Raw genomic sequence first — 27,683 nt, 5'->3', positions numbered from 1 at the left:
ACCAGACAGGGGAGGGCCCCAAATGCAACGCCAAGTGGTGAGGGCAGACTTGCTTGGTGACAGCCAAAAACCAAGGGTGGGGTTGCAGCAGGGAACTAGTATAGATGGTCCCTGATTTACGGTGGTTCGATTTATGATTTTTTGACTTTACAATAGTGCAAAGCTGATACACATTCAGTAGAAACCATACTTTGAATTTTGATCGTTTCCAGGCTTGTGATATGCCGTATGGTTCCCTCCTGAGATGCTGGGCAGCAGCAGCGAGCCGCAGCTCCCAGTCAGCCAGGCAATCACAACAGCAAATAACCGGTACAGTGACAGCATCCTGCACCCACACAACCATGCCGGTTTTCACTTTCAGTACAGTATCCAATAAATTATATGAGATAGTCAACACTTGATTATAAAACAGGCTTTATGTTAGATGGTTTTACCTGACTGTGGGCTAATGTAAGTGTCCTGAGCATGTTTAAGGTAGGCTAAGCTATGATGTTCGGTAGGTTGGGTGTATTAAATGCATTTTTGATTTACCATGATATTTTCAACTAACAATAGGTTTATTGGGACGTAACCCCATTGTAATTGAGGAAGAGCTGTACTTCAGTTCCAAATAAGATGTGACTGCAGAGTTTATGCAAAAGGTTTTAGTTGCTTAAAAGAATTCCTAGGTCCTATATGAAGTTATAAATGTTGTGTCTTCCTCATCAGAATGGGAGCTCACCAAAGTTGGAACTGAGCTTTCTGGTCAACCACGCATCAAGCACTAAGGTGGAGGTACGGAAGTGCACGAGACCTATTGTAGACGTGATGCACACACAAATCCAATGATTGCCCAAATAAATATGGGGAAAGTCTGTAAGGAAGAGGTACGTGACGCTATGAGAATAACAAGGACACCTGGTCTAATTGCATGTGTGTGCGTGGGGGGGGGGGCAGTCGGTGAAGCTTTCATGGAGGAAGTGATATTTAAGCTGAAACTTGAAGGATGAATAGCACTTAGCCTGAAGAAATGGCTGAGCCTTCCAAGTGGAAGAAACAGAATACGCAAATGTCCTGAAGTTGGAAAAAATTTGGCTTGTTGGAGGGGTTGGGAGGGGCCAGAGCTCCAGTAACATAGCCCTGTGTCTTCCTGTCTCAATGTCTCTCCCCTGGCACCAGAAAAGTCTCTGTGGATTGCAGCCCCTTTGGGACAAGGGAGAGAGTTTTGGCAGCATATGTGACCACAGAGCAAAAATCACCTGTCTGACGAGTCCTTAGATGATTGGGTGGGAAAGCCTTGGGGTGGGGAGTCTGCTGTAGCTTGTAGAGGGGCTTGAAGCAGCTGGGAGGGACAAAGAGAATGGACAGAGGGTGGACTTGGGAATTCTGTCTTCGTTCTCTCTGGGAAAGGGTAAGAGCCTTGCACATAGACAGATGACTCAAGCCAGAGAGTGATGTGAATGAGGGGTCCTTGCCCAGCCACTCACAGGGCCAAGAGTGTCACCCCAGAGCCCAGGAGCCCCAATACTGTCCCATTCCATTCCCCTTGGGACTTTTATTCATCCAACAAGTATTTCCTGAGCACCCACTATGACCCCAGCCTTCCACTGGGTCCAGGGATCAATCAGGTCTGGTCTTCTGAAGGAGAAAACAAACTTAGAAATAATTACCATATGGGATAATTTAATCTAGTCTCCTTGTCTGTAAACTGGTGACACTAATAATAGAATCTATGCCACAGTGTTGCTGCATGGATAAAGGGCTCAGCACAGTGCTGGAACAGTAGGGAGAGTGTTCTGGGAAGGACAGGAGTCCCAAGAAGGATAGCTCTGGGTCTGGGCTGGTCAGGTTAGGGAGAAGGTGTCAGAAATAACCCCCTTCCATCTGCACCTACAGTAGCTAGAGTGATCCTTAAGGTGGTCTTTGAGACCCTGCCCACCACCTCATCCTCTTCTCCGCACACTCCCTTTCTGCCTTCTCCTCTTCCTGGCCGTTTAATCCCTCTGACCACAGGGTCTTTGCACATGTGGTTTCTTTGTCTGACATGCTCTTCCCTGGTTTTTCCCTAAGTCAGTCCCTCCTCACACCTCACATCTTACCTTAGGTGTCATTTCCTCAGGGAAGCTGTCCTGACCCCTCCCTGGGTTTTGTAGGTCCTGCCACAGGAATGCCTTGCTTTCTTTCACTTTTCCTCCGTGTGTAACTGTATCTTCATCAGTGTGGTCCTGGAATTGACGTCTCTCTCTTCCACTGGGCTGTAAGGAGGCAGGGGCCGCATCTGTTTTTATGCACGAGTGGCTCCCCAGTAGTACCTGGTTCTTATATTCGGCACCCAAAAAAAAGATCTGTGGAGCAAATGAATGGAGTAAAAGAAAGCCATGGAGAGTCATGGTTATTTACGGAGCATTTACTTTGTACCCGGCACTGAGCCAAGTTCTTTACCCGCATCATCTTACTAATCTCCCCAACAACCCTCTGAAGGAGGTGGTGCGATTATCCTCATTTTTCAGAAGAGAAAAATGAAGTTGAGAGAGGTTAAGTGACTTGCTCAAGGTCACTTTGTTTGTTAGTGCAGGCGTGGGAGGTGGGATCCATATACAGGTCCTTCCAATCCCAAAGCGGAAGAGGATGCAGAGGTGAGTCCCGGCTGGGGTGGGGGCGCACCCGAGCCGGCGGAGCATCCCTAGGGAGGGAGTGGGTAGCTCCCCTGGCTCCACTCCAAGTTGGTGGTGCAGCGCCCGCCCGCGATCGCGGACGTAGACTGGCTGCCGCCTCCGGGCCACGTGGTGCGCGCGGCGGGCGCGTCCGAGGAGCCCGCAGCGGCTCCTGGCTCAGAGCGGTCCGGGCTCGGAGAGCTGGCGGGAGCTGGGGGCCGGGCCGGTGCGCGTGGCGAGGCGGGCGGAGGGGGCGCGGAGGTAGCCGGGCGGTCAGGGCGAAGCAGCCGGCGGCGTCGGGGCCGCGGCCTCGTCCCTTGGCGCGCCGCTCGCACCGGGTTTCTGCGCCCAGGGCGCACGGCGGGCAGGGACGTGGCGCCGGCCGCCTGGCCGCCATGGAACCGATCCCCTCCCCCGACGCCCAGCTGCGGTCCTTGCTCCTCGCCAACGCTTCGGACGCCTTCCCCAGCGCGGGCGCCAATGCGTCGGGGCCGCCGGCAGCACGGAGCGCCTCGTCCCTCGCCCTGGCTATCGCCATCACCGCGCTCTACTCGGCGGTGTGCGCCGTGGGGCTGCTGGGCAACGTGCTCGTCATGTTCGGCATCGTCCGGTGAGTGAGCTGGGGGCTATGCCCCGGGGTGGGGCGGGGACTACGGACCTGGGACCCTGACCTCAGACCCCGCACTCCCGGGGCCTTCGCACTTCCTGAAGGGGGCGCCCCGGGCCCAGCGGAAAGACCACTTCCATCGCGAGGGGGACACTGGCGCGCGCGCGCGTGCGTGTGTGCGCGCCCGCGTTTAACTAATAACATTTGATCATCTGTTGGCATCCCCTATTTCTGTATCAGTCTATGTGGGACCGTTTGGCGACAGTCGTGGGTCTGTCACAGTTTGTGAGTGCGTGATTTTGTTTGTGACAGTACAGATGTGTGTTTGGACCTCCACAAACCTGGTAGGGGTGGGCAGAGATGCCGGAAGTGCCATGGGCCTCTGGGGAGACAGCAGTGTGTGGGCTGACTACACAGGTGAGGGCTTGTGCGTCTGCATCATGCTGAGGGGGCACTTACCAAGTCACACTTGGGGATCTTCTGCTGGGGTCCCAGTGTTGGTGTGTGTGCTTGTCTCACACTGTCAATTTGTGATTCTCTCTGTAGGAGCACGTGACAGTGTGCCTGTTGTTTCTTGTCAGACCCCTGAAGCCCTCGGAGGAGGAGAGCATCCAGAGTGGCTTTGGACACTTGTGTTTGTGCACCTGTGTGTGAGTTTGTTAAGGGGTAGCCGTGGTTCCTGGGTACAGTGGGCCAGCTAGTCGCTCTCTGCTTCCTTCCCCAGTGACCCTCTAGTCCTGGGCTCTGGACGTGATTCAGAGAGACCACAGATCCTCCTCACAAATGCTCCCTCTCACCTTCTCCTCCTCTCCTCTAACAGTCTTTTGTTTTCTGGAAAAGACAAAAGTGATTTGTTTGGGCTGGAGTGGAGTTTGTACTTTCATCTGAGGAAGTGAAATTCGCTTCTTGGTATCTATGTTCAGTGCGGGGACCTTCTCAAGAGAGTCTAAAACATCACCGGCTTGCCCAAAAGCAGCCTTCCTGACCCAGCTCTGCCAGTGCAGACACTGGCAAAAGGAATTGAAAGGAAACTCCTATCCTTATAACAACAAAGATGCCCTGGTAGGGCTTCCCTGGTGGTGCAGTGGTTGGGAATCCGCCTGCCGATGCAGGGGACACGGGTTCGTGCCCCGGTCCGGGAAGATCCCACATGCCGCGGAGCAGCCGGGCCCGTGAGCCGTGGCTGCTGGGCCTGCGCGTCTGGAGCCTGTGCTCCGCAACAGGAGAGGCCACAACAGTGAGAGGCCCGCCTAGCACAAAAAAAAAAAAAAAAAAAGATGCCCTGGTATTTACTGTTAGTTGGAAATGGGTCATCCACGGTGGTTGAGCAAGAGTACAACCCTAAACTTCTCTGGGCTCTGGTGTCACCAAGCCGGGCAGAAGGCAGAGGACAGACTGTGGATTCTGAGGTAGGAGATGTGAACTGTGGTCTTGGCGCAGTCGCCGATGCCTGTCACATTGGGGGCCCATTCCCCCTGCCCCACCATCTGCCCCATCTGCTTCAGTTTCCCTGTCTGAGGCATAGAGACCCAATCTCCTCAGTTGGGAGTATGAATTCCAGAGTATGGGGTCTCTGCCGGGCAGGGTGCAGTATACTGGAGCGTTGCGTGGGTGTGTGGGTGTTGAGGGAGCTTTGGCGTCGATGACTCCAGGGGAAGCTTTGCTCCCCCAGGAAGAGTGGAGGGCACAAGAATGTCCTGTGCTTTCAGTGACTCATCACCAGCCACACTGGGAAAATTCCCCCAAGCACAGACAGGATTGATCTTTGCTTTGCATTTTTGTCGGTGATGCTCCCCACTTTACCTTCGGACGTAGCGTGGCCTGTAGACTTGGGTCAACCTGAGTGTTAATCCCAGCCACGAACTGGCTCTGTGACTTGGGTAAAACACTTAGTCTCTTTGAGCCTCAGTTTCTTCATCTGTAGAATGGGGGCAGAATAGAAGCTTCTTCCACAGGGTTTTTGTGAGGTGTCACTGAGAGAGCATATATAAGGCAGCCGGCGTGGTGCCTGGACCCAATAAGTGGAAGCTGTGTGTACGATGCGGATGAGTAACTTTCCAGGTTCTTCAGAATCCAGTTCCTTACGACAGAGGAGAGGGAGGGGGTGCTTGTCCTAAGGTGGGCGTGGGAGTAGCTCTGATTCAGGGAGTCCCAGGTTCCTGGCACACGTGCTCTCTAGTGGGGCTCTAAGTGCTCTTATCTGGGGAAAGCTGAGTGTCAGTGTGTTCGGTTCCATCTCCAGTCTCTTTTCTGGGGCCTCTGGCTGGTGGGCTGATGAGCACAGCTCCCCCACTACCACTGAGCCAGGGGAGGGCCTCTCACTTCTGAGGGTCCACTCAGGGCAGGCCCTGGGCTCTGCCTGCTGGGTACTCCAACCAAGCTTCCCAAAGTCACATTGTCAAATGCATCTTGGAAGCAGCATAGCTGGCCCCTCAGGTCCCTGTGTTGCTAAGACATTTCCTGGGCCGACCATCTATGTGATTACTGTATCTCTGGGCCCGACTGATTTAATCCTCACCTACACCCTGTGGGATAGCCATTAGCATCCCCATCGTCACCTCCATTCTACAGGTGAGGAATCTGCAGTTCAGAGGGAGGCAAGGTGGCCTGTTCCCCTTAGGTCCCACAGCTGGCTCCACACCCAGAGTAGAACCCTGGTCTTGTCCAGAACATTTTCCAGAGCTGCCTGGGATAGGGGACAAAGAATTGCAGGGAAGGAGGGGGCAGAATCCTGGTTTCTCAGAGAACGATGGAGACAAAAGAATGATGAGCCTACACATTATTCAGCACACGTATTTTAGGCTGCCGTCCTTGGGGAGGGGAATGCCGGGCTCCTGCACTTAGTCCTTCTCCACTGAAAGGGAGGCTAGGGACAGGGCAGCTGCCTGGAGCTTGGCTTCTGCTGGCAAAGTCCCAAGAGCAGTGCAGGGAGGGGAGCCAGGATGGAGAAAAGCCTCTGGTGTATCTGTGGTTCCCTGACACCCCATGCAGAGCCCAGCCCCACCAATAAGTGAGTCAGTTGATTGATTGAATGAATGAATTCTCCCTGTCAGTCCTGAGCTGAACCTATCTGGGGAGCAGGGGAAGGTTTGCAAAGGAAGATCCAGAGGACCATTGAGGCAGAAAAGCAGGGAGGTGTAGTGGCAGAGCTGGAGCTCTGAAGTCAGATGCATCAACGGGCAAATCCTGAGTTCAAAGCCACTTCCTTGCTGTGTATTTGGACTAGTGACTTCACCTTTCGGAAGCTCATTTCTTCACCTGTAAAGCGGAAGTAACAGCAATGCATCTGGGGTTGTGGCGAGGATTAAATAACATGTTGTGTCTGAGCCTTTTAAGCCCTTTGAGAACAGGGAGGGTCTCTACGTGAAGGAATGAAAAGAATTAACTCATTCAAGAAAAATCCTATGGATGCCCTGGGCTAGATGCCGAGATATGATGGTGGGGAAGAAAATCCACTGTCCCTGCCCTCATGGAGCTCAGGTCTGGGAGAAATAGACATTCATCAGCCATCCATCCAACAGATTTAAGTTTGTAGCTGTGGTGAGGGCCGCGGAAGAGTATGAGGGAGCTGTGGAGCCCACGATGGGGGGAGGGTCTCACCTGGTCTGGAAGTTCAGGGAAGGCCTCTGAGGAGCTGAAGGATGAGGAGGGGCTAACTAAGTAAAAAGGTGAGGGAAGAGCCTGTAACGGGAAGCCTGACATGGATGAGGGGCTGCAAAAACAGAACACAGGTATCTCAGAATCCCAGAGCACAAAGCACTCTCCGTTCCCTCCTCCCCCCCAACTCTGACCCTCTCCTTGATCCATGGACCCGCCTGAGAAGCCCAATCATCCTTCTGGATACATGAGAGGGGCCTCTGGGAATTGCACTCTGAGCAAACAGCCTGTGGTTCCTGAGGCCTCCATGAAGTGTGAGCAGGAGTTTTGGGGATGTGTGGTTCCCAGGCAGACACTCCCTACCCCTGCAGGGTGAGTTCAGCCAGGGTGGTGCCTTGGTGGGTCTTTAGAGCAGACACCCAACAACCCCTCCTTCTGGGTGCAGTCGTACCCTGAGCAGGACTGGCATCTCAGAGTTCCCATTGGCAGCTCTCTAGGCAGGGTGGAGTGTGAAGGGCTTAAGGACCCCCGCATCTCTGGTGGGTGACCCCATCTTCCCTCTACATGGCTCAGAGCTTCCCAGTTTGCCTGTCCTGAATCCGGTAGGAGATTGGAGTCAATGCTTCTCCACCTGGTCTCTCGTCCGCCTGCCCTGTCCCTGGCCTCCACCTCTCCCTGACCCTGGTTTCGGCAGATTTGCACCTTGCTGTGTCTCTCACCACCCCCATCACCCCCACCGGGCCTCCCTGCCTCTTACCAGCCCGGCCTGCCTCTTCATGGCTCTGTTTCAGCCTATGCGTTTCTCTGCCCCTTGAGCTCTTCCTGGGCTGGTGTCTCTTCTGACTCTTGAATCAAATGCCAGCTCTGCCACCTGCTAAGATCTTTAGCAGGTTGGATGGCCTCTCTGCACCGCAGTTTCTCCATTTATAAAATGTGGATCGTAGCACCTGCCTCAGAGCCACCTTTGTCTTAAAGATGACAAGACGACGTTGGTAGAGAATCGTGTTTTCCCTCCCATCCCAGGTGACTGCAGCACAGAGCAGGGAGGGGAGGTTGGGCCTGGCAGCCTAGTGTGGGGCGGGGCCATGACAGGTGAGTAAGCGTTCTGGGTGTCCCCTCTGTCTACTATCGAGGTGCCAGGGGTTGCTGGGACAAGTGCTCAGGATGAGAGCTCTGAGTCCCCGTCCTGCTCTTGGGCACCCAGCGTGAAGCCCTTGCCTTCTTGTCTCCCTCCCCTCTCTTGTCCTGATTGGGGTCTGCGGACGCAGGGCTCCTGGGCCAGGAGAGATCCCAGTGAGGTGACACAGTGCAGTGGTGAAGGTCATGGCTGGGGGTCAAGTCACGCTGATCTCCATCCCTGCTCGACCATGTCCCAGTGTTGTGGCTCTGGGCAAACAGCTGAACTCCCCTGAGCCCCACTTCTGCATTTGCATAATTGGGGTGATCGGGATAGGTTATTGGGAGCATTAAGTGAGATCATGAATGTGAAGGTCATAGCATAGCACCGGCACATAGTAGGCCTTCAGTATGTGTCAAATGCCGAGATTAACAGGCACCCCCGCAGCTGCTCCAGGCAGGCGGAGCTGGTGGCTATGAAACCTGATTGTCTACACTTTCCACCTTGGGTCCTTTCCTGTTTCCTGCGTCGTCTGCATGTTTACTCATTCAACAAGCCTTTGCTGATGCTGACCCGTGGCAGGCCCGTCCAGCCTCAGCTCCCACTGACCAGACTCGCAGCTTAAGCCTCAGCATGGCCTCTGGCTTCTGATGTACTCCCAGGACCCCCTAGTTAGTTACAGCTCCAGGGACCATTGCAGCTTCCTGGAGCTGAGGGAGTCCAGGGGGGCACCTGACCCAGCCAGAGCAGGTGGTGTCTGTGCTGAGTCGTGAAGGTGGAGCGGTGGGTGGCCCCGCAGAGAGGGGGGGTGGAGCATTCCAGGCAGAGGGAACAGCAAAAGCAAAGAAAGCTTCAGCAGATGATCGGATGGCAGAGCTGCAGAGGGCAGAGAAGTTCACCGTGGCAGAATGGAGAGAGCCAGGGGCTGGGCTGGCTGTGAGGCTGCAGAAGCCATAAGGACCAAAGCAGGGAAGGCCTTGCAAACAGGTGTCCTCCTCACCGTGGTTGACACGAGCGCCTGCTATGTGCTGAGCTGCGGGCAGGCCCTGGGGCCAGTGATGCACCCACCGACCTTCCAGAGTTCCTGGGGGAGGGTGCAAATATTAGAGGAGCTCCATGGATCAGCCCCAGGGAATTGGAGGGAGTCATTCTGGTTAAGGGGGGGTGGGGAGGGAGGACTGAGGAGGGGCCTGGAGTCCGGCCCCGCGTGGCTGTGTTAGGGGCCAGAGGCCGTGCTGTGGCTCGAGTTGTGAGACTAGATAGGTTCTTGGGGCCCGTGGTAAGGCAGCCATGCTGGGAAATTAAGGAGCTTTAGGTCACAGGCCATGGGGAAGAGGACATTGGAGCAGTCTGTGCAGAATGGAGTTCAAGAGGACGAATTTGCCGCGGCTGGGCTTGGGGTGGATTGGAAGGGGGTCAGCTCAGGGTGATGGAAGAGAGCTGGGTGACCTGGGACAGGCCCCAGAAACCCTGGCCTTGGTTGTTCTTTTCTAAGCTGGAGCCCTGTGGGACCTGCAGAAGGCAGGAGGCTGGGTTGGACGAGCTCAGGTGAGGCGAGCAGGGAGGCAGCAGCCCTGGATGGTGTCCCCGAGCCTCCTGGCCCTGCCCTGGGGCCTAGCTTCCCAGATCTTGGGTTCATTCCCTGGAGAACACGTGTGACTCACAGACACACCGGGGAGAATCCAGAGGAGTCACTCCCGCGCTCCTGCCACGTGCCAGAGGCTCCTCCAAGCTGCATGACAGGCCTGTGAGAGTATGAGAGATGAGGGCGAGGGAGCCTCTCACAGCCAGAAGGAGGCACACCCAGGTCTTTCTTACTCCCAAACCCTTCCATGTCCACTCTGCCACTGCCATCCATGGGACACATGGGCAATGGAGGTGAGAGCTGGGGCTGTCGAGTTAGAGGAGGGAGGACCAGGGCTGGGGAGGAGGGCAGATTGCTGTCTGCAAACCTCCGAGACCTCTGTGTGGGGTGACAGCACTTGGGAGCCTGGACATCAGAGCCAGACTGACCTGGGATCACATTTACTAAGAGAGTGAGCTTGGGAGATACATACCTAACCTCTCTGAGCCTCAGTTTTCTCATCTGTGAAATGGGAGTAGCAATAGACCCTTATAGGGTGGTTATGAGAAGTTCACGAGGCTTCATGTGAAGGACTTCAGCACAGAGCCAGGAACTTGGTAAGTATTCTATAAACTTGCTTCTCACTCATCTGATCAACATTTATCGAGCCCCAGAGGAACTAGAATTATTGGGTAGATGCTACAGGGAAACTTTTTCAGCTCAATACTAGACATTTTTTTTACAATAAACACAGTAACATAAATCACCATAAGTAACACTGTAGTTATTTCAGAAAATACTGAGACGATTAAGCAGAGACAAACATTACCCATAATCCTACCATAAAGAGAAAAGCTTTGTCGTTTTGGTGTATTTCCTTCCCATCTCTTTCTGTGTCTCTTGCTCTGTTTGTTTGTGTGTGTGTGTGTGTGTGTGTGTGTGTGTGTGTTTTAATGACATCTGTATCATACTATATTGAAATAATGATCACATCATATATAATATTTTGTAAGCTGCCTTTTCACATACCATTATGAATGTATTCTCATGTTATCAAACGTTCTTTGAAGACATGATTTTTGACGGCTGCATTGTATGAATGTCTTCTATATGGGGGGGCTTACATCATTTCCCATATCATGCCAGTCTAAATAATGTGTCTGTGAACATTCTTGAACCCATATGTTTGTGCACATCTCATATATTACTTCTAGAAGAATTTTTCTAACAGAGCTCTTCGGGAAGGTATGGGCTGCTGTGTAATATAGGGAGTTTCCTGTCCCTGAAGCTATGCAAGAGGGCGCTGGCAAACCACTGTGTGGAGGTTTGGCATTGGAGATTTGGGTGGAAAAAAGATAGACATACATAATTTCAGGCTCCTTTCCCCACAGCTGAGACTGGAGGAAGAATGCTTCTCAGATTCTGTGATCTCAGATTTCCCTTCTCCCCTTCCTGGTGGATAATGCCTGAACTTTAGAGGATGGGGGCTGTGCAAGGGCAAGGCATGATTTCATTAACCTCGGAATTCTGGGACCTTGAAATCTAATTGGCTACCCAGACATCATAACATGCACAGGAAGAGGGATAATCGTGGCGTAGAGCACAAAGCCCAGCTTAAATTAGCAATTTATCATCTTGCAGGCTGCAGAGGCCCCATTACCATCTGGGCAACGTGGGGTGGGGTGGGGTGTCTGTGTTGTGTTCTATTGATTTAGAGCTCCCAGTTCAGCTGCAGAAATCAGCAGCTTTGTCTCTGGCCAGGGTGGGTGTGTGCAGCAAGAATTTTGTCTTCTGTAGCTTCCCAAGTCTTTCTTGATTAAGTGGAAGGAACTCAAACTTCAGAGTCCTGTGAGGTCAAAGAGTCCCATTCAATAAACATGACACAGGGAGAGGTAGAAATGGCCTCACTCCCCTCCCCTGCCGAAGTAACCTTTTCACCAGGGCGTAGAATTTTGAATCACGGATGATTATTCTCTTTATTGCACATTTATTTTGTGCCAGACACTCTGCTTAGAGATGTATATATATTATCCTGTTTAATCCTCACAGACCTCTATTAGGTGAGTGCAGTTGCCCCCATTTTCTAGATGAGGAAACTTGAGGCTCAGAGAATGTTTGATATAACATCCTCAAAGTCTTGGAGTCGGATTGAAGTCAGGTCATTCTGATCGCAGAGCCTGCATTTTTTTTTTTTTTAAATTGAAGTATAGTTGATTTACAATGTTGTGTTAATTTCTGCTGTCCAGCAAAGTGATTCAGTTATACATATATATACATTCTTTTTAATATTCTTTTCCATTATGGTTTATCTCAGGATATTGAATGTAGTTCCCTGTACTATATACAGTAGGAACTTGTTGTTTATCCATTCTCTATATAATAGTTTGCATCTGCTAATCCCAAACTCCCAATCTATCCCTCCCCCACCCCCCTCCCCCACCCCCCTCCCCCTTGGCAACCACAAGTCTGTTCTTTTTTTTGTTGTTGTTGTGTTTTTGCGGTACGCGGGCCTCTCACTGCTGTGGCCTCTCCCGCTGCGGGGCACAGGCTCCGGACGCGCAGGCTCAGCGGCCATGGCTCACGGGCCCAGCCGCTCCGCGGCATGTGGGATCCTCCCGGACCAGGGCACGAACCCGTGTCCCCTGCATCGGCAGGCGGACTCTCAACCACTGCGCCACCAGGGAAGCCCCAACACAAGTCTGTTCTTTATGTCTGTGAGTCTGTTTCTTTTCTTTTTGGCGGGGGGGTGGTATAGTTGTTTTACAATATTGTGTTAGTTTCTACTGTACAGCAAAGTGGAGTTCCCTGTGCTATACAGCATGTTCTTATGAGTTCTCTATTTTATACACATCAGTGTATACATGTCAATCCCAATCTCCCAATTCATCCCACCCCCCACCCCCACCCCCTCTTTCCCCCCTTGGTGTCCATATGTTTGTTCTCTACATCTGTGTCTCTATTTCTGCCTTGCAAACTGGTTCATCTGTACCATTTTTCTAGATTCCACATGTATGCATTAATATATGATATTTGTTTTTCTCTTTCTGACTTACTTCACTCTGTATGACAGTCTCTAGATCCATCCACGTCTCTACAAATGACCCAATTTCGTTCCTTTTTGTGGCTGAGTAATATTCCATTGTATATATGTACCACATCTTCTTTATCCATTCATCTGTCGATGGGCATTTAGGTTGCTTCCATGACCTGACTATTGTAAATAATGCTGCACTGAACTTTGGGGTGCACGTGTCTTTTTGAATTATGGTTTTCTCTGGGTATATGCCCAGTAGTGGGATTGCTGGGTCATATGGTAATTCTATTTTTAGTTTTTTAAGGCACCTCCATAATGTTCTCCATAGTGGCTGTATCAATTTACATTCCCACCAACCATGCAAGAGGGTTCCCTTTTCTCCACACCCTCTCCAGCATTTGTTGTTTGTAGATTTTCTGATGATGCCCATTCTAACTGGTGTGAGGTGATACCTCATTGTAGTTTTGATTCGCATTTCTCTAATAATTAGTGATGTTGAGCAGCTTTTCATGTGCTTCTTGGCCATCTGTATGTCTTCTTTGGAGAAATGTCTATTTAGGTCTTCTGCCCATTTTTTGATTAGGTTGTTTGTTTCTTTAAATATTGAGCTGCATGAGCTGTTTATATATTTTGGAGATTAACTCTTTGTCCTTTGATTCGTTTGCAGATATTTTCTCCCATTCTGAGTGTTGTCTTTTCGTCTTGTTTCTGGTTTCCTTTGTTGTGCAAAAGCTTTTAAGTTTCAGTAGGTCCCATTTGTTTATTTTTGTTTTTATTTCCATTACTCTAGGAGGTGGATCAAAAAAGATCTTGCTGTGGTTTATGTTGAAGAGTGCTCTTCCTGTGTTTTCCTCTAAGAGTTTTATAGTGTCCAGTCTTACATTTAGGTCTTTAATCCATTTTGAGTTTATTTTTGTGTATGGTGTTAGGGAGTGTTCTAATTTCATTCTTTTACATGTAGCTGTCCAGTTTTCTCAGCGCCACTTATTGAAGAGACTCTTTTCTCCATTGTATATCCTTGCCTCCTTTGTCATAGTTTGGTTGACCATAGGTGTGTGGGTTTACCTCTGGGCTTTCTATCCTATTCCATTGATCTATATTTCTGTTTTTGTGCCAGTACCATACTGTCTTGATTACTGTAGATTTTTACTATAGTCTGAGGTCAGGGAGTCTGATTCCTCCAGCTCCATTTTTTTTTCCTCAATATTGCTTTGGCTATTCGGAATCATTTGTGTCTCCATACAAATTTTAAGATTTTTTTGTTCTAGTTTTGTAAAAAATGCCATGGTAATTTGGTAGGGAATGCATTGAATCTGTAGATTGCTTTGGGTAGTATAGTCATTTTCACAATTGATTCTTCCAATCCATGAACATGGTATATCTCTCCATCTGTTTGTGTGATCTTTGATTTCTTTTATCAGTGTCTTATAGTTTTCTGAGTACAGATCTTTTATCTCCTTAGGTAGGTTTATTCCTAGATATTTTATTCTTTTTGTTGCAATGGTGAATGGGATTGTTTCCTTAATTTCTCTTTCTGAGCTTTCATTGTTAGTGTATAGGAATGCAAGAGATTTCTGTGCATTAATTTTATATCCTGCAACTTTACCAAATTCATTGATTAGCTCTAGTAGTTTTCTGGTGGTATCTTCAGGATTTTCTATGTATAGTGTCATGTGAGTCTGTTTCATAGATGGGTTCATTTGTGTCATATTTTAGATTCTATGTATAAGTGATATCATATGGTATTTGTCTTTCTCTCTCTGACTTACTTCACTTAGTATGATAATCTCTAGTTGCACCCATGTTGCTGCAAGTGGCATTATTTCATTCTTTTTTATGGCTGAGTAGTGTTCCATTGTATTTATGTACCACGTCTTCTTTATCCATTCATCTGTCGATGGACGTTTAGGTTGTTTCTGTGTGTTGGCTGGCTATTGTGAATAGTAGAGCCTGCACTTTTAACCATTGCCCTGTCCTCTGCCATATTGTATATCAAGTTCAGCCCCTCTGATTTACAAATGAGTAAACTGAGGCCTGGAGAAGTTCTGTGTCTTTTGATTCAGTGGCCAAGGCAGGACTGGAACTTGCCTTTCCTAACTCCTTGCCTTCTCTTGCATCTGTTTCCACACTTGGGATTACCTGAGCTAAGGGAGAGACAAAGGGTGGCTGGGAATAGGAGTTACTGGGAGCATGAGATGTTAGTTCCTACACAAGGCAGTCCACCTTGGGGGCCACTGACAACACCTAAGAGGCCCAAAGAACCCAAGTTCCCTGGGGCAAGGCCAGCAGCTAGTGAAGCAGCCATATCCTTCAGAGATTGGATTCAAATCCAGGTCTGCTTCTTGCTGGCTTTCCACCCTTGGGCTCACCTCACAGAGCCTGTTTTCTTATCTGTGAAATAGGGATTATAGAAAAACACCTACATTGAAGGTAAACATACATTCAGCAACTCCTCCTAAGTATCAGGCAGAGTTCTAGGTGCTAGGTATGCAACAATGATCAAGACACAGTCCCTGTCCTCATGGAGCTGACATTCTAGTGGGGAAAAGATAGACAATAAAGAAATAAATGTAAGGCCAATGCTATAGGCAACGAAGTCAACTAAAACAGGCATGGTGACAGAGTGGTGGGGCTGCAGATGTAGATGGGGAGGTTGGGGAGGAGGAGACAATTGAGCAGAGGCCAGTAGCTAGGAGGAAGTGTTTTAGCAGGGGGAACAGTGAGGGCAAAAGTTAAGGGAGATGATGTATGGCCTTAGCACAGAGTCTGGCCCATAATAGGAAGTTGTTGGTGATAATGATGCCTTTTGTCTGGTTGCCTACGACTTGGGAACAGGGGCAAGGATTAAGCCAAGGGAAAGAAACTGCTTCTGCTGGCCAGGCCAGATGCCCCTGCAGGACAGATGGAGGTAATTTGTTTCCCTTGGTTACAAAAACTCATCTTCCTGAAGTGCTAGGAAATGCCCCACATCTAGTGATTTTCCATTCCTCCCAGTGAAGAGGGAGCAGAGCCCACACGTGGTCAGAGGGCTGTCCTGCTGGGAGGGGCAGGTGACCACAAGACGCTTCCTCCACAGGCTCAGGCCTGGTCATCCCAGGTACGAGTGAGGTCAACAGCAAAGAATGGCATATTGACTTGTTGGACTTAACACCAAAAATAGCACTGCTGACCTTTCTTGAGGGCTGACAAGGTGGGCAGCTCTGTGCCGAGCACCTCACATAAATGATCTCATTTAATTCTCCCAATTCTTTGAGCTTGGTACCATGTTTCTCTCCATTTGACAGATGAGGCCACTGAGGCTCAGAGGTGATAATTCACTTGCCGAGGGCCACAGTGGGTAAATGGCAGAATCAGCCTTGAACCAAGGCACCTTGATTCCAGGAGCCCACTCATGCAGTGTCCAAGAAGGAACATTCGTGAAGAAGGTCGAACTCATGATACCCTCTGATCCCAAATGTGGAAAAATGACTTTGTCATACAACCAGGGATTGGGAGAGGCCATGGAGCAGGATTGATTTATAGTTATTAAAATACTGAATTATTAATAAATAAAACAAAAGTGAAACTCTATTGTGTGTCAGGCAGAAGGAAGTATAAGAAATGCCCAGCCCAGAGGTGGGAAGCCTGGGCCTTTCGGAACACATGACTTTAGACCGTGGTTCTGTCCACCCTGTGCTTCTGGACAAGCACCTCTTCTCTTTGGGCTATAGGTTTCTTCTATGAATGAAATGGGAATGTATTGATACCCACTTTTCCCGGTGGGTGTGAGTCAAAGGAGAGAATGTGTGTGAAGCGGCTTCATGGGGCCTGCCTTGCCCATTGTCCTCAAGGAGTGGCCCTGAGGGGTGAGGCGTGGGGCGCGATGGGAGGGTACAGAGTAGGCAAACTGTAGCATCCGTATAAGGTCACTAAGAGTGAAAAACTTGAGGGAAATTTTTTACATGGAATTATGGGATTGGAACATTTACTTGGCAATGGTAAGTACTCAAAGTAATTAAGAATTCACCAATTACAACTGTGGCAAAAATGGGCATGCATTTTTTTTCTTTTTTTTTAATACATTTATTTATTTATGTATTTATTTTTGGCTGCATTGGGCCTTTGTTGCTGTACGGGCTTTCTCTAGTTGCGGAGAGCGGGGGCTACTCTTCATTGCGGTGTGAGGGCTTCTCATTGCGGTGGCTTCTCTTATTGCAGAGCACGGGCTCTAGGCACATGGGCTTCAGTAGGTTTTTTTTTTTTTTTTTTTTACCTTTTTTAAATATAAAAGTTTTATTCAGATATAATTCACATACCATACAATTCACCCATTTAAAGTATAGCAACAGAGTTGTATAATCATCATCACAAACAACTTTAGTACATTTTCATCACCTCAGAAAGAAACCCCAGGGCTTCCCTGGTGGTGCAGTGGTTGGGGGTCTGCCTGCCGATGCAGGGGATGTGGGTTCGTGCCCCGGTCCGGGAAGATCCCACATGCCGCGGAGCGGCTGGGCCCGTGAGCCATGGCCGCTGAGCCTACGCGTCCAGAGCCTGTGCTCCGCAATGGGAGAGGCCACAACAGTGAGAGGCCCGCATACCACAAAAAAAAAAAAAAAAAAAAAGAAAGAAAGAAAGAAACCCCATAACCACGAATAGTCACTCCCTTACCACGCCCTACCCCAGGCCTGGGTAACCACCAATCTACTTTCTGTCTCTATAGATTTGCCAAATCTGGACATTTAATATAAATGAAGTCATACAATATGTTGGGCTTCAGTAGTTGTGGCACGTGGGCTCAGTAGTTGTGGCTCGCGGGCTTTAGAGCACAGGCTCAGTAGTTGTGGCGCACGGGCTTAGCTGCTCCGTGACATGTGGGATCTTCCTGGACCAGGGCTCGAACCTGTGTCCCCTGTGCTGGCAGGCAGATTCTTAACCACTGCACCACCAGGGAAATCCCAAGCATCCATTTTGGCCCTATTACAATGCTCCATACAGGAGACCGTCCATGCAAAATCTCACTTAATCTTCATGACACTTCTGTGAGGTAGGAACCATCTGCCTGTTTTACAGATGAAGAAGCTGAGGCTCAGGGATATAAGACTTTTGCCCAAGGACACCAAGGTTAGTAAGTGACTGCAGGGCCTGCCCTCTCCATTTGATCACGCTGCCTGTCATCACACTGGACCCCTGAAACAACCCAGCGTGGTGGCGGTTGTCATTGTCCTTTTCCGGGTGAGGAGATGGTGTGGCTTCCTGGCACCATCCTTAGCCTAGAGCATGGCTTTCGGGTCTGTATCAGTCAAGGTCCTACCAGAAAAGAAAAAAGACCAGTAAGATATATTTTGAGGAATTGGCTGATGCGATTGTGGGGTCTGGCTAGGCAAGTCTGAAATTTGTAGGGCGGTCTGGCAGGCTGGCAACTCTCAGGCAAGAGCTGATGCTGCGGTCGACAGGAGGAATTTCTTCTTCCTCTGGGAAACCTCAGTTTTGCTCTTAAGGCAGACCCTCATTATCATGGATAATCTCCTTAAAATCAACTGATTGCAGATGTTAATGACATCTACAACATCCCTTCACAGCAACACCTCGATTAGTGTTTGATTAAATAACTGGGTACTATAGTCCAGCCACTTTGACACATAAAATTAATTACCATCACAGGGTCAGACAGACCTGGGCTTGAGTCCTGGTCCTACAACCTATAGGCTGTGTGACCTTGGGCAAGTTTATCTGCCTCTCTGAGCCTCAGAGTCCCCTTGTCTGCCAAATGCAGTGATAGTGCGTACTACAGTCATTTGTTGTGAGGTTTAAGTGCAATGATGTAAATCAAGTACCTTCATCCAGTGCCTGTCATATAGGAAGAGGGGAGACGCACACAAACATTGATGGCCTTGAAATGGGTGTTTTCTGGTTGTAGTGTAATTGCTTGTTCCTGTGTTTGACTTCCATTTTACACTGGTGGCTCCTGGAGGGCAGGAACTGCATACTTTTCATCTTCTATCCTGTTTGCTAGCCCAATCCCTGACTCTGAGGAGGCATCACTGAGTGTTTCTTAAATATCTAGTTGGCACTTTGTTAATGAAATTCCCTCTGTGGGGTTCTTGAGATCTATAATAGAAATCCCCCAACTACAAGAGGGAAAGAAGACATGTAGGAACCTCAGGCCTCTGTTTCCTCTAGAGAAACCCCTTACTTTTCGGCTTAGTAAGTCTTTCCTCCAGAGAGCCTTCTTTGATGCCTCCTCTGTGTTCCCACAGTGTCCTATGTGTCCCCCATCAGAGACCATACACTTCTCAAACCGCTAATCGCTCATTTCTCTCTCTCCCCAAATGAGGGGGTGTGGGGTGGAGCGAGCATCCTTTGTTTGTAGCTGGAGCCCCAGCCTAAGGTCTGACACTCATGAAGCATGTCAGTACATGTTTGTAGGAGGGACGTGTCCTATTTCCAGAGACCCAGGGGCCGACATGCCACACTTAAGGAAATCTGCTTTCCCAGGGCTTCCGTTGTGTCTGGCTGCCCCATGCCCTGGTCCAGCCATCCTTATGCCGGAAGCAGAGCCAGGATGATGGAGAAGAGCTTCTCTTCCCTGCATCCCACGAGCATGTTGTGGTTCTTGAACTGAACCGAACAAGGTGTCTGCCCTGTTTATTGCTGAACGCGCCCTGGTCGGCCTCCCCACTCATGTGCGGCTCAGGAGCTCTGTATAGCCATGTTCCAGTCCTTCATCTTCTCTTGCGACACACTCGCTGGGCCTCGTTATAATTAACCACTTTCCTTCCTCAGGCTTTGCCAAAACTGAGATAGCTAATTCATTTCTGGCCTCTCGCCACTCCCGTGGAATGGTTGTAGCTCCCAGCGCTTGCTGCCCTGCTTATTTTGCCAGCCAGAAGAGCAACCACCCTTTGTCTACAAATAGAGGGAGCCCCAGCTGGACCCTGGTTGGCTGGCAGTTGTTTTATTTAAGCTGTTTATCCCCCAGCGTGGGCAGAGCCTTTGGGATCACTGCTGTAGCTCTGCCTTGGTTTCCTCATTTGTAAAACAAAGGGGTTGAACTTGACACACAGGGAGAAGATGGGGTAGAAGTCAGGACTCTGGGTTCTGGCCTAACCTAGGCCCCGCCACTCCCAGCTGCGGGACTTTGGGTAAGTTACGTCATCCCTCTGAGCCTCAACATTGCTCACCTGTAAAATGGGGAGAATAATGCTCACCTCCTGTGATGGTTGTGTAGATTCAGTGGGATAGTGAACACCCATATGGCCCTTAGCAGGGCAGCTGGCGCATAGTAAGTGCTCAGTAAATACTCTCATCAGCCATCTTTCCTTTCAGTGCCAACATTCTGTATTCCCGATGAAAAAAGTTGTTATGTTGGGAGAGCTGTGGAGCGGAGCAGTTTTAACAGACGTTGCTTCTGTGTTTTAGGCCATGGCTGGCAAGATGATTAACCCCTCTGTATCGGTTTCCTAGGGCTGTCATAACAAATTACCATAAACTAGGTGGTTTAAAACAACAGAAATGTCTTCTTTATAGTTCAGGAGGCTAGAAGTCTGAAATCAACAGGGCCGTGCTCCCTCTGAAGGCTCTGGGGAAGACTCCTTCCTCGCCAAGCTTCTGGTGGTTGCTGGCAATCCTTGGTACCCCTTGAGCTTGCAGCTGTATCACTCCAATTTTTGCCTCTGTTTTCACATGGCCATGTCCCTCTGTGTGTGTCTCTGCATCATATTGGGTTTGGGGCCCACCCTAATCTAGTATGACCACATCTTAATGAATTACATCCGCAAAGACCCTAATTCCAAATAAAGTCACATTCTGAGGTTCTAAGTAGACATGAATTTTGAGGGCAACTGTTCAACCCAGTATGCTCTCCAAGGCTCACTTTCCTCCTCTCTATGAAGATGATAATAGTAGCAATTTCATAAGGTTGTTGGAGTGATTAAATGAGATAATCTATGTAAATGTCACGGTAGGACACAATAGAATACATCAGGCCTGTGTAAGCACTGAGTCAGTGTAGCTGCTGTGATGGAGATGGTGGCAAAGATGATGACAGTAATGGGAACAGTTCCATCCATGGACCCACCCTGCATTGGTTAATCACTGGACACAGGGACATAGAATGTAGGCCAGGGCCTTGTCAGGAATTCTGAAGCCTTGGATAGGAGCCCCTGTTTCTTTTTGGCCTCAGCCACCTTGAACCCTCATCTGAGACTCAGCTCCTGGGAGGGCAGCTTGGAGAAGTAGAAAGACCTTGGGCTCTCAGAAGTCTGGGAAACCGATAACCTGTGTAACATTGCACAATTGTCTTTCCCTCTCCAGGCCTCAGTTTCCCTATCTGTAAAGTGGGAGAGGAGGTTTGAACTCAGTGTTAGACCAGAGCCTCTTCTAGTGTTGAAGTTCCAGCACAGGACTCTGTGTCCCACCCCAATGGTAGTAGGTTACCAAGGGCCAGGAAAGGAATCAGGAGCCTGGGACCGCAGGACAGCTCATCAGGGGTCATTCTGGGCCCATTATCCTCATCTGGACAAGAAGAGAAGCCACTATGATATGAGTGTGCCAGGCAGTGTGCTAGGGACATCGTAGGCATGAACTCATTCTACACTCACCACACCCTCAAGAAATAGGATGCTTATACCCACTTCACAGAGGAGCATACTGAGGCTCAGAGAAGTTAGAACTCACCCAAGGTCATACAGTGAGAGGTAGAGCTGGGGCTTAAATCTAGGTGTGTCTGGTGCCAAAGTCCATGCTTCTTCTTGGCTGCACTTTTACTGTATCAGTTTCCTAGAGCTGCTGCAACACATTAGCGCGAACTTAATGGTTTAAGACAACAGAAGTTTACCCTCTTACAGTTCTGGAGGCCAGAAGTCCAAATAGTGTATTCAAGGCTGCACTCCCTCTTAAGGCTCTTGGGGAGAATCCTTCCTTTCCTCTTCAGCTTCTGGTGGCGCCAGCAGTCCTTGGCTTGTGACTGCATTGCTCTTATCTCTAATCTCTGCTTCCATCTTCACATGGCCTTCTCTTCTCCCTGTGTGCTGTGTGTCTCTTACAAAGACACTTGTCATTAGAGTTAGGGCCCACCCATATGATCCAGGGTGGTCTCAAGATCCTTTACTTAATTACATATGTAAAGATCCTTTTTCCAAATAAGACCACATTCACAGGTTCTGGGGGTTGGGACGTGGACTTGTCTTTTAGGGGCCACCATTCAACCCACTACAGTTATTAAAGCCTTGGTGGTGACAGTATCTGCTGGAGGTGCAAGGAGCGGGGAATTTCTGGAATGGCTTAGAAGTAGAAAGAGAGGGGGACTTCCCTGGTGGTCCAGTGGTTAAGACTCTGTGCTTCCACTGCAGGGGGTGCCAGGTTGATCCCTGGTCAGAGAACTAAGATCCTGCTTGCTGTGTGGTGCAAATAAAAAAAAAGTAGGAGAGGAACAGAGCTGTGAGCTAGGGAGGCCAGTCTGGGGACCATGAGTGACAGGGGTTGTGGCTTAAGCTGGTGTTCCACCAGCAGTGATGTCAGGGAGGTAATAAATACACAAAAACCACATCTGAAAAAAGAAAAAGAAAAGAAAAACAAGTAAAAAAAGAAAAACAAAAAGACCCCTCCCCCGCCGCCATGCCACATCTGGGCATGGTGAATACAGCCAGCCACGGGGCAGAAACCTGAAAACTTGTCCACAGAGGCCACCCTTCCTGTTGTGACATGTGTCTACATTAATGACTTTGAGGTTATAGATCCCACAGAAAATGGATTTGGCCTTCCTTACTTGCCTGGAGAGATGGGACAAGGCCTGGCCTGAATGCCTGTGATGTGATTTACCTGCATCGTCTTGGGTTCTCCCTTAACCTAGAGGGTGGTATCATCTTTTTAAAAAAAAAAATAAATTTATTTATTTAATTTTTGGCTGCGTTGGGTTTTTGTTGCTGTGCACAGGCTTTCTCTAGTTGTGGCAGGCGGGGGCTGCTCTTCATTGTGGTGCGTGGATTCTCGCTGCAGTGACTTCTCTCGTTGCGGAGCATGGGCTCTAGGTGTGTGGGCTTCAGCAGTTGTGGTACACGGGCTTCAGTACTTGTGGCACGTGGACTCAATAGTTGTGGTGCCTGGGCTTAGTTGCTCTGCGGCACGTGGGATCTTCCTGGACCAGAGCTCGAACCCATGTCCCCTGCATGGGCAGGCAGATTCTTAACCACTTCGCCACCAGGGAAGTCCCGTGGTATCATCTTTACTCAGATAATCACACTCTTGAATGCATGAGGCCCAACCGAGATGAGGGATCCAAGGAATGGCTACATGGCATGAGAAGGCAGCTCACCAACCGGCCAGAACCCCTAACACATACTGAGCACTTGTACTAACTCAGGTCTCATCATAGCTGGGTGAAGTGTGTACTGTTTTTTTTAAAAATAATTTTATTTTATTTATTTATTTATGGCTGCATTGGGTCTTTTTGCGGTGCACAGGCTTCTCATTGTAGTGGCTTCTCTCGTTGTGGAACGCGGGCTCTAGGAGCGTGGGCGTCAGTAGTTGCGGCACGTAGGCTCAGTAGTTGTGGCTCACGGGCTCTAGAGCACAGGCTAGGTAGTTGTGGCGCATGGGCTTAGCTGCATCGTGGCATGTGGGATCTTCCCGGACCAGGGATTGAACTCGTGTCCCCTGCAATGGCAGGCGGATTCTCAACCACTGTGCCACTAGGGAAGCCCCTGTGTACTGTTAATATCTTTATTTTCCAAGATGTGGAAGGGAGAAGGGTTAGGTTTAGATTCTGTGATTCTGTGAGTAGAACCAGGAAAAATGGTGCCAGGTGAGAAGGAGGCAGTTTTGAGCTCAAATAAAACAAAGAACTTGTTATCCTGTGAGTGGTCCCAACAATAGGATGGACTGTGCCTACAGATGATGAGTTCCCCGTCTCTGGATATACTCAAGCAGAAGCTGCGTAGCCATTTGTCTGGAGTGCCGCAGAGGGAATGCCCTCACTGTGAAGTTTCCTTCTATTTCTGAGATTCTAGGAATTTTCCCCAAGGAAACCATCAGATATCCGTGTGCACAAAGATGTTTATCACACTATTATTTATAATAACAAAAAAGCAGAGACAACCTACATGTCTTTTAAAGGGGGATTTATTAAGTAACTGTATTCAGGGGCTTTAGTGTCTATAAGTGAGACTAGCTCTAGCCTGTAGTCTGTTTTTGTTTTTGCAGTACGTGGGCCTCTCACCGTTGCGGCCTCTCCTGTTGCAGAGCACAGGCTCCAGATGCGCAGGCTCAAAGGCCATGGCTCACAGGCCCAGCCGCTCCGCGGCATGTGGGATCTTCCCGGACCGGGGCACGAACCCGTGTCCCCCGCATCGGCAGGCGGACTCTCAACCACTGCACCACCAGGGAAGCCCTGTAGCCTGTTTTTTTATGGTCCTTGGGATAAAGATGGTTTTTACACTTTCAAAGGCTTGTAAAAAAAAAAAAAAAAAAAAGGAACAAAAGCAAGAAACAGAAGAATATGCATCTAAGCCTACCAAATATTTAGGCCTACCAAGCCTAAAATATTTACTCTCTGGCTCTTTACAGAAAAAACCTGTTGACCTCTAGACTAGAATAACAATCGGTCACCAAAAATTATATTAATTTGTATCTGTGGATATAAAAAGATGGTCACAGCATATTTTTGAGAAGAAAGAAACAGGTTATTTAATAATGTTAGAACCAGATCCCATTTATATAAAGCAGGGCCTGTGTGTTTGCCTGTTGTCTGTTAATGATAGTCTGTACTATTGATGTTGGTTTTAAAGTTTTCTTTATGAAGCGACTCTGTATTGTTTGGACTTTTTATAGTGAGCAGCTGTTATTTCTGAGATCTCACAAAGCACTGGGGAATAAAAATTAACTCTGAATGCTCCAGCAGTTCATGCTGTTTGGGACCAAATGAGTTTTGATCTAGGCTCAAGCATTTTGTTTGATTTGGTTCCTAAGGTGCCATAAGGTCAGTCAGACAGAGGGTTGGTGCTCTTAGCTTGTTGCTGTTGCTGTTATTGTTTTTAGGTCTCTTGCCCTGGCTTTGACCCCCATGAGCTCTTGTGCTTAAGAGGAAAAAAAAATACCCCTCAGTTTAGTTAAAAACAAATTAGCTGCTTTGGGTAAATGATCTGACAACATTTCCCTTTGCACTGGCAGAGCTGAGTCACCGCACATTCAGGGCAGACAGGGTCAGGCCCAGGTGTCCTTTAGGGGACCTGGGTTGGTCCAGGTTAAGGATAGAAGGGAGGAGGGGAGGAAGGGAGAGAGGAGGGAGGCGGGAGGAAGAGCTGTCCTAATTTGTCCCAAAGCTCTTGGGTCTGTGGCTGGTCACTTCCAAGAATCATGGCTCCTGACTCTCTGTCCCACAGGGAGTCCTCCAGTGGACACTATGTCCCCTCTGCACAGCATGAAGGGGACACGGCTCCTGCCGGCAGGACGTCCCAATCTAGTGTCGATGTTCATTCATTCAACAGATGTGGTTTTTTTGTTTGTTTTCTGTTATTTGTGGTTTTTTGGTTGCGCCTGTAGGATCTTAGTTCCCTGGCCAGGGATTGAACCTGGGCCCCAGCAGTGAAAGTGCCGAGTCCTAACCACTGGACCACCAGGGAATTCCCTAACAGATGTGTTTTGAGCACCTGCTCTGAGCTGGGTGCTGCGGGAAGTCCCAGGCACATAGCGGTGACCAAGACAATGCCACGCCTTCAGGACCTTATGTTTTCCTTGTCAAAGAGAATACGTGAGGGGCGCACAATTTGGGTCCTCAGGGGAGAAGCTGAAACTGAAGTCCAGCGGAAGGCACCGGGGTCTCGGGGAAGAGCAAGGGGTTTGAATCTCCGCTCAGCCTCTGACCGCAACCGTGGACAAGTTCCTTTACTGCTCTCTATAAATTGGGAATGATCAATACTGTCTACCCTGTAGGGGTGCTAGGAAGATTAAATGATGTAAAATGCTTTCCCAGTGCCTGGCAAAGAGTCAATGTCCAACAAATGTTTATTATCCATTAAAAAAACAAAACACAGGTGCAAGAAGTACATAAAATCATGCCTGAGAAAGACCTGGCACGTAGTTGTTGTACCACAGTACTGGTGGCCACCCCCTTGCGACCAGAGGTGTACGTTTTGTTCCGAATTGACCTCTCCTCCTTGCCCCGCTGAGCCCTGTCACGGTGCCTGTGACATTGTTCTGTTGTTTATAAGTCTGTCTCTCCCCGACCCTGCCTGGGCTGTGAGCAGATTTTCTCCAAACCCTCGCAGGGTTGAGGAGTGTGTGAAAACAGGCGAAGGCTCTGGAGGCAGCCCACCTCTGGACCAGTTCCCTCCCTTGGGTCCCGGCCTCCAGACTGGCCCCCTCCCCATGGCCAACGTGTGATAAGCTAGCGCAGGTGGCAGGTGGTGGGGAGACAGTGAACGGTGACGTACAGACGCGAGTGGTTATAAGCGTGGGCTCTGGACGCCAAGTCTGAGTTTGAATGCTGTCACTTCCTAGCCGCGTGTCTTTGTGTGAGCCATCTCACTTAGCTCCTCTGTAGAATGGGGACATTCCATGCATGGTCTTAACACTCAGGGTTGCAGTGAGGATGAAATGAAATCATGCATTCACTGCTTTTGGCATAGTGCCTGGTACATGAAAGGAAAGACAGAGAATATTGCTTAAAGAGAACAAACGACCCGCCCAAAGCTGGTAGACCAGTCCCATCAAGGCCCTGTACAAAGGAGAGACCGTTTCAGCCTTCTTCTGGGCACCAGGCATTAAGATGTTAGCACACTGCCCTGGCTTTGCCTGGGGGAGGAAATTCTTACTAGGAGCTTCCTTGTCGGTTGAGAAGCCCAGTTCTCCAGAGACCCCGGAGCGTGTGTGGATTTAATGTGGCCCGGGTTGTACGTCCGTCAGAGAACATGCCCAGCTGCCATCAAACTGAAGGAGAATGGATAGAGGAGATTGTTTTCTTCCCTGCCAGGGGGGCCTGTCTGACAGATGATGGACTGGATTTAGGGCTCTGAAACCAATATGATTGGCCACTTGGTGCTTCGTATAAGGGTAGCCTCTGGGGTCTGAGAAGGATGGTTGGGAGCAAATTCCCCAGCGACTATGGAATTCAAGATGAGCTTAAAGGGGAGTTTGACCTAGAAAAAAACCCAAAGAGCTTCCCAAGGCATTGCAGAGGCAGTCGAGTTCACCCCCAGGGTTAGGTCCAATCCATAGAGGATTGAATTCTATGAGAAAAATTGCAAAAAATACCAGGGGAAATAAACCCCAAAGGGCTGCCAATTCTTGTTTGTGTGCTGGCTAGTAAGCTAGACGCTTTCACACGTGTTGGCTCCTAAAAAGCATGATTACACTGAAATTACCAATGAGGGAAACAGCTTCAGAGAGGTGAAGTGATATATTCAAGATCACACAGCTAGGCATGTTGAGGAGCTAAGATCCGAATGGCTCTAAAGGACTCCCTCACCAAACTCTCTAGCTTAGGAAACACACACAGTGAGAACACTTGATTACAGCCACAGCTTCTTTTTTTTATAGCGGTACAATACACATAACATAAACTTTACCATTTTAACCGTTTTTAAGTGTACGGTTCGCTGACATTAAGTACATTCACATAGCTGTGCAGCCATCACAACCATCCATCTCCAGAACTTGTTTCTCATCTTCTCAAACTGAGGCTCTGGACCCATTAAATAATAACTCGCCATTTCCCTCTTCCCCCAGCCCCTGGCAACCACCATTCTACTTTCTGCTGCTATGACTAAGTACCTCATATGAGTGGAATCATAGAGGTTTTTGTCTTTTTGTGGGTGGCTTATTTCACTTGGCCCAGTAATGTCCTTAAGGCTCATCTATGTTGTAGCGTGTGTCAGAATTTCCTTCCTTTTTAAGGCTGAATAATGTTCCACTGCCTGTAGAGACCATATTTTGTTTATCCATTCATTCATCAATGGGTACCTTTTGGTTACTGTGAATGATGCTACTTTGAACATGGGTGTACAGATATCTCTTCAAGACCCTACTTTTAATTCTTTTGGATATATACCTGGAAGTGGAATTGCTCGATCATATAGCAATTGTATTTTCAATTTTTTGAGGAACTGCCATGCTATTTTTCACAGTGGCTGCACCATTTTACATTCCCCCAACAG

The 27,683-nt window shown here is 49.1% G+C and overlaps 1 protein-coding gene and 1 non-coding gene across 2 annotated transcripts in view; one reads left to right on the top strand and one right to left on the bottom strand.

Annotated features, from left to right (window-relative positions):
• The first annotated feature begins 2,946 nt into the window (after positions 1-2,946).
• The window catches only part of OPRD1 (opioid receptor delta 1), a 40,212-nt gene continuing 15,475 nt past the window's right edge, over positions 2,947-27,683 (top strand). Inside the window, exon 1 of the mRNA XM_059036544.2 lies at positions 2,947-3,243. Within this exon, the coding sequence (XP_058892527.1) occupies positions 3,029-3,243 (215 nt within the window). The 5' untranslated portion in view covers positions 2,947-3,028. The remainder of the gene's footprint in view (positions 3,244-27,683) is intronic.
• TRNAE-UUC (transfer RNA glutamic acid (anticodon UUC)) lies at positions 25,080-25,151 on the bottom strand. Its single transcript has one exon. It is a non-coding gene; the product is annotated as a tRNA-Glu (tRNA).

Source organism: Kogia breviceps, chromosome 1 (genome assembly GCF_026419965.1).
Source record: "Kogia breviceps isolate mKogBre1 chromosome 1, mKogBre1 haplotype 1, whole genome shotgun sequence".
Lineage (NCBI taxonomy): Eukaryota > Metazoa > Chordata > Mammalia > Artiodactyla > Physeteridae > Kogia > Kogia breviceps.
This window is presented reverse-complemented; position numbering and strand designations above follow the sequence as displayed.